The sequence below is a fragment of the Cynoglossus semilaevis genome, chromosome 7, assembly GCF_000523025.1.
Source record: "Cynoglossus semilaevis isolate Cse_v1.0 chromosome 7, Cse_v1.0, whole genome shotgun sequence".
Taxonomy (NCBI): domain Eukaryota; kingdom Metazoa; phylum Chordata; class Actinopteri; order Pleuronectiformes; family Cynoglossidae; genus Cynoglossus; species Cynoglossus semilaevis.
In genome coordinates this window covers 5,321,711-5,328,095 of record NC_024313.1, presented here as the reverse complement: position 1 = coordinate 5,328,095, position 6,385 = coordinate 5,321,711, and the positions used below count along the sequence as shown (strand labels likewise).

At 40.4% G+C, this 6,385-nt stretch overlaps 1 protein-coding gene across 1 annotated transcript; it reads right to left on the bottom strand.

The window, feature by feature from the left end:
* Positions 1 to 1,875: 1,875 nt before the first annotated feature.
* Positions 1,876 to 6,351, bottom strand: gpr6 (G protein-coupled receptor 6). The gene is made up of 2 exons (XM_008312978.3): positions 6,119 to 6,351; positions 1,876 to 5,599 (listed from the first exon to the last, which is right to left on the bottom strand). Exon 2 carries the CDS (start codon positions 5,573 to 5,575, stop codon positions 4,562 to 4,564), a length of 1,014 nt encoding a protein of 337 aa, XP_008311200.1. The 5' UTR covers positions 5,576 to 5,599; positions 6,119 to 6,351; the 3' UTR covers positions 1,876 to 4,561.
* Between the last annotated feature and the right edge of the window lie 34 nt (positions 6,352 to 6,385).

Genomic DNA, 6,385 nt, shown 5'->3' with positions numbered 1-6,385 from the left:
GAAATATATCAGGATAAAGCTATAGGTAAGAACAGAAATATGTATTGATTCATCACAACTCATTTTGATTTGGAAGCTAGATCAAAATGAATGATTTTAAATAGTTATACAGCAAATAAATCAAAGAAACACTATATTAACCTGGCAGCCATTTTACTTAATATCCCTTTTTAGTAAGTAATTGTCCGTTAACATTCTATTGTCAGAAAAAAGCCAACAATACCTGGCAAAACCTGGTTTCATTTAAGTCAAAAATTGAATTTCCCTTCCCTGCTCATTTAATGTACTCGCCACCTGGGGACGGAAAATAAGAACGCACTTCGTTTAAACACTCGCTTTGTAGTAAAAAATATTTTTTTCACAAAGTTACTAAAACGTTCAAACATGTGAAAAAGTTTCATGAATTTATATCGTTATTTTATATTTTTAAATTCGCTTTTCTTCTGTCGAAAGGTATCTATTTTCTTCATTTTCCACAAGGGCAGTTTAGCGTAGGAACACATTTTATGATGAAATGTTGTCTGGTAATGCGGTCGGATGTTCGGTTTTTGCCCTCTAGTGGCTCAAACACGAAACCGCACACATCATTTGACCGCACGTTTTGGCGGGAACTTGTTTAAACCACAAGCGGGCAATTCGTGCATACAACCTATTGGCCGGACCTTGTTGTTGGCGGAGCTAAACCGAACAACCGACCGCATTACCAGACAACATTTCATCATAAAATGTGTTCCTACGCTAAACTGCCCTTGTGGAAAATGAAGAAAATAGATATCTTTCGACAGAAGAAAAGCGAATTTAAAAATATAAAATAACGATATAAATTCATGAAACTTTTTCACATGTTTGAACGTTTTAGTAACTTTGTGAAAAAAATATTTTTTACTACAAAGCGAGTGTTTAAACGAAGTGCGTTCTTATTTTCCGTCCCCAGGTGGCGAGTACACTAAATGAGCAGGGAAGGGAAATTTAATCTTTGATTTAAATGGAGAAAATGAAGAAAATAGATATCTTTTGATAGAAGAAACCAAATTAAACATTAAAATAATGACGAATAATGATAATACTGAATCAAAAAAAGCTTATGTCTCAACATTTAATAATTTCGCTAGTGTTTAATATCCGTCTAACTAAAGCTAAAGCTACTTTCGCTGACGATTGCCAAACACTTGTAGAGTGCAATCGGTTCTGCTGGCCAGTAGACGGCGATATTCTGCAGAAAATAAAATAAAAAATAAAAACTTCTCATAAAAGACAGGTAAATTTGTGCACTTAAATTATATATATTGTTGGTAAAAAAAATATATAAATAAAATAAATCAAAATAAAAAATCAAAATAATATAACATTTATTTTTTATAAAAGTTAAGACTTAAAAACTTTTTTAACACACGATGGTTTTATTTAAAGATGTAGATGATGTTCAAATCTCAGCTAAGCTCCAATAGCTCCAATAGCTTAACTGGCTGAAAACCATACTTTTATAACTTTAACAGAGTGAAACAGTGTTTTAAAAGATAAACTTTTGCTGAGCTGTAACTTATGTCACGTAAGCGACCGTCTGAGGTATGTTTCACGTGATGTTGTTTTAAGTTTCTTCTGTCGGTGAAGTACAGCGGTACGCTCACACACTGGGTGTTGCTGTCAACATCACCTAATAGGACTGTTGTTCCATGAACCACTCACACTCTAAAAATTTTTCTAAGAAACCAGAGGGAAACAATTTAATGCTTCCTCTCTGTCTAAAACACACACACACACAGATGTGTGTGGCCCATGTGATCGTTAACTAACCATAACCAGTCACATAATTCAACCCACTGTGACTGTTCTGTCACGTTCTGTACAGGAAACACGTTTTTGGGAAAATAAATAATGTAACTGTGTAGAAAGATATAGGTTTCTAAAACAAAAGGACACAAACACACAAACACACACACATGTTGAGCAGTGTTTGAACAGACTTCAGGCAGGACAACAAAGGCAAATGATAATAGTTTTTATGGCAAAGCTGCCTTTTTCTGAGTTGGTCTTTGCTTTTCTAAAGGATCAAACCTGTTTTTCTCCCTGTTTGCAGTTCCATCAACCTCCACTGTTCAGCAATAACCAAACAGCAGGTTGGGGGAGGAAAAGGGAGGAGGGGAGTTTCCCCCAACATTTCTGTGACCTCACATTTATATCGTCATGAAACAGCCAACTCAAAGTCTAACGCAGCCTGAAAAGTGTTTGATTATGACCAAAATCATAATCACAATTATTTACGTTCATGTTGAAATCTCAGTTGATGTGCACCTGTCACTGTCGTGACTCCAGCTCATCTCACATCACCACTGACTAATCAGGGCTGTCAGCTAAAAGGCAAATAATTATTTTGTGTTGGAAGGGGGGCGGGACAACCGTCTGTTTTGATTGGGTAAAAATGTAAGTAGACTTGCCGAGCGACCAATTAGGTCTGGACATTTATGTATGATTCATGATCCCTTGGGCGAGCTACTAGGAAAAGGGCAGTGAGCTGCTGGTAGTCTGCAAGCCACGTGTTGGAGACCGCTGCTATATATATATATATATATATATACCCATGTGTATATGTATAGAAAATCACTGTTGCTTGTTTCACAATGACCAACAACATCTGTCACACGACGAGAGGACCAAAAAAACATGGAGACCAAACATGTCCTGGTCTCTCAGCCTCTCACTGCAGTCCATTAGTGATCCTCCACACCTCTCACCTTTCGCCCACTTTGCAGCCCTCACAGTTTTCAAGCTCAGTGCTGACGTTCAAAGTCCACGACAAAAGCGAGTGCAACAGCCGACATTTTGCTGTTGACAAATGTACGAGTGAAACTGAACACATTTAAACAGAGGCAATAGACAGCCGGCCAATGGGAAAACAGCAGCAGGCCTGCACCTTTTATCAATTTTTATCAATTTGAATTAGATTTTTAGGATTCTAAATAAATAATGATGTTTTTGTACTGTCTATGTACTTCCTGTATATACCTTAGCCTTGAGATTCACAAAAAAATGAAAAAATATCTTTTAAAACCAACATGAACCATTCAAATGGCAGACTTTTACAGGCCTCTCTGATCAACTCTCTGTTCAAACCGGAGTAACTGCTGCAGTGTAACAGACAGGTTCAATCAGAGTAAACACATCACCGGTGACAGACAGTGGACGGACCAATCATCATCACTCCAGTGCATCTCCCTCACACACACGTGTTCACATGCACACACGTGCCTGCAGCTCCTCTGCACCTGGATTATCTCCATGTCAGGATGAAGAGACCCTGACCATCTCAACAACACTTCTTATTTCCTGCACTTCTTGCAGTCGTGAACACCATACTGTTTGTTATCAGTGCAGACAGACAGTGTGTGTAGTAACACAGGCTAAAAACTGCAACAAGAAGGAAGACACTCACCCTCTGACGTCTGGAGTTAAAATGGTTGGACATCTCACCTGTTAGAAGATGATGGAGGAAGTGAAGAGAAAATACATTTTCTGCCATCGTTACACATCAAAAATTACCTCTCTCACCACTGAAATCAGATTTGTCTAACAAAAAAAAGTTTTATTTAAAAGGATAAAGGACAAGGAAAACATTTGACCAGAGATTGACCTGCTTCCCTGTAATAACTTGGCGCCCCCGACTTTGGGAACCATTGTGTTGATTAAAGGTTAGAAGTATGAATGAATCATTAGTTACTTTATTTTGTCAATTGAGTTTTTAAAAAGTAAAATGGCTTTATTAACTGAGTCTATCAGTTAATAAAGCCATTTTACGTTTAATCACTAACTTAATGTTTGAAAAGGACCTGGCTGTTGTTACTGAGACAGCCAAGAAGGTGACAGAGAGAGGGAGAGAGAGAAGGAGAGAAAGTATTGAGGAATAAGAAAGAAGAAAATAATAAGAAAGTGAGATCAACTACAGAGGGAGAGAGACTAATTCAAATATGTCTAAGTGCAAATTGAAGCCATTTTCCAGGGCAAAGTGCTGTCTTTGAAACGTACCATTAGTCTCTTCAAACAGACCCAGCTGCACTTAACAGGAAAAGACAGAGAGAGAGAGAGAGAGAGAGAGAGAAATGAGGGAAAACACATTTCTGTCTGAATGTATTTCTTTATTTCTCTGTAGAAAATATACAGTACATCAAATACATTACGATACAAAATAGAAAAATGGCACAGTACGGACAACTTCAGACACTGAAACATAACAGGCCCGCACAATACTGCTTTGGCATTTCAAAACAAACCATGAAATAAAGTGGAAGAAATTCCATTCCTTTTCTCACTGAACTACATTCACTAGTTGTTTTTGTCTTTTTCACAAAAGTTTTTGTTTTTGTTCACAGCGTTTTCAAGATCTCATCCTAAGTTGTGCAGCGACAGTAAAGTGCAATCAGAGTTTGAATGAGTTGATGATTCCGACGGCGCTCCCCCTCTTGTGTCATCAGTTTTTAGCAGATTGTCAGTGATATCAGGATGATTCTTGTTTTTGCTCCTTTTTTATCCTTTGAACAAACACTCTCTTTTTCACACACACACACTCCTAGACTTCACTTGGAGATCTGGACCGGTAGGCACCATTGGCCTGAAAGCAGCCACAAAGAAGCATGAAAATGGAGCGCTGGATCTCCGTGTTTCTGTAGGCGTAGATGATGGGGTTGATCATGGAGTTGTATGTGGCTGGCAGCAGTGTAGCATAGGTGTACACTGGTGGATACTCCTTTTCTCCAACCAGGCAGTAGGTGGCAAAAGGAAGCCAGCTGGCACCAAATGTCCCTAAGATGATGGCCAGAGTGGACACGCCCTTCTTAGTGGCCACGTAGTGTGACGTGGCAAAAAAGTGCTGCTGGAGGGCAATCTGATGGGCGTGACGACACACGATCTTACAGATCTTGAAGTACAGCATGAGCATGAGCACAAAGATGGCAAAGAAGGAGGTGGACAGGACTGTGATGTTGCTGCGGGTCAGCGGGTGGACAATGCTGCAGGAGGCTGGCTCGTCCAGGCAGTTCCACCCCAGCACGGGCAACAAACCCAGGAAAAGAGACACGCCCCAGGTCACGACCAGCATCAGGTGTACATACTGTAGGGTCTTCTCTGAGAAGTACGTCAAGGCATTGTAGAGGGAGAGGTACCGGTCCACTGTTATTGCTAAGAGGCTGCTGATGGAGGCAGTGAAAGAGGCCACCAGGAAGCCTACAGTGATGAGGCTGATGGTCTCAGAAGAGATCACATACTGAAACACAAAGTTTAGGATCAATCCTATGCCGGCCAGCAGATCTGCTGTGGCCAGGCTGCCGATGAGCACAAACATGGGAGTCCTTAAGGTCGGAGTGTAAAAGATAATGGCTACTACGATGGCATTTTCACAAGCAATGACAGTACCTGATAAACACAGCATAATGTCCCAGGGATTGATGGGAAAACCTAACGTAGCAGTAGTGGTGGAAAACTCCAAGCTGACATTGTGCTCAGGAGACGCAGCCTCCATCCATGGGAGTGCTTCCCCGACTCCGAGACTAGCAGAAGAGTCATTTACCACCAGTGACTCATTCATGTCACCGTCTGTCGTCTCTCAATCCTAGCAGAAGGAAAAACAAAAATTGATTAAAAAAATGCAGTGAAAATAGATTGTAAAAATCTTATTTTTTACAAATTTCAGTGTTAAATAAAGAGATCATGTGGTAATTCAGTTCAGTGGGTCTGATCCGTGCCTTCATGTTAACATAGTTAGGAGCCACAGTCAAATTAAGTTTGAAAACAAGTTATACAATACTATTCTTATTAGAGTCTACATTTTAATGTAAAATTAAAATATAGTTTCCGCCCAAAAAAGTTGTGCAGTGTTCAAAACTACTGTTTTAAATGGTATAAACCAGTCCTAATGGTAAATTATGTGCCAAACAACTCATTTACACAGTTATATAAAACACCATACACTATATAAACATACAGTAGGTAATAAAATGATTAGAAATACAGCGGAGCTGTCCGTGGTGCTGAAACACTAAACCACTAGTCTGTCGTATTATTGGTTTGCATGATTATTTCTCACATTGTGTCAAGTGTAAAGTTGCCGAGTGGATTTTTTTTTACCCACCTCCGTGACAAAACGCCCGAGCTGAGATTCCCGCTGGTTTCGGAGCCTCTCGGACGACGGCAGGGAGCGCAGAGAAAGGGGAGAGGAGACGATGCCGCAGCGCTTGACCCTCTGTGGTCTCTCCACATTAAACTGTTCAGCGCAGCCCTGGCTTTGGTTGCGCTTCCCACGCATGGGGCAGACACGCAGGGCAGTGGTGGTGGTGGTGGTGGTGGTGTGAAGGATTGGCTGGGGGTCACCCCGGGGGCGGGGGGGGACGGGAAACAT

What these genes read in the sequence shown, in the direction of transcription:
- gpr6 (XM_008312978.3), bottom strand. Translation starts at nt 5,575, where the DNA reads ATGAATGAGTCACTGGTGGTAAATGACTCTTCTGCTAGTCTCGGAGTC.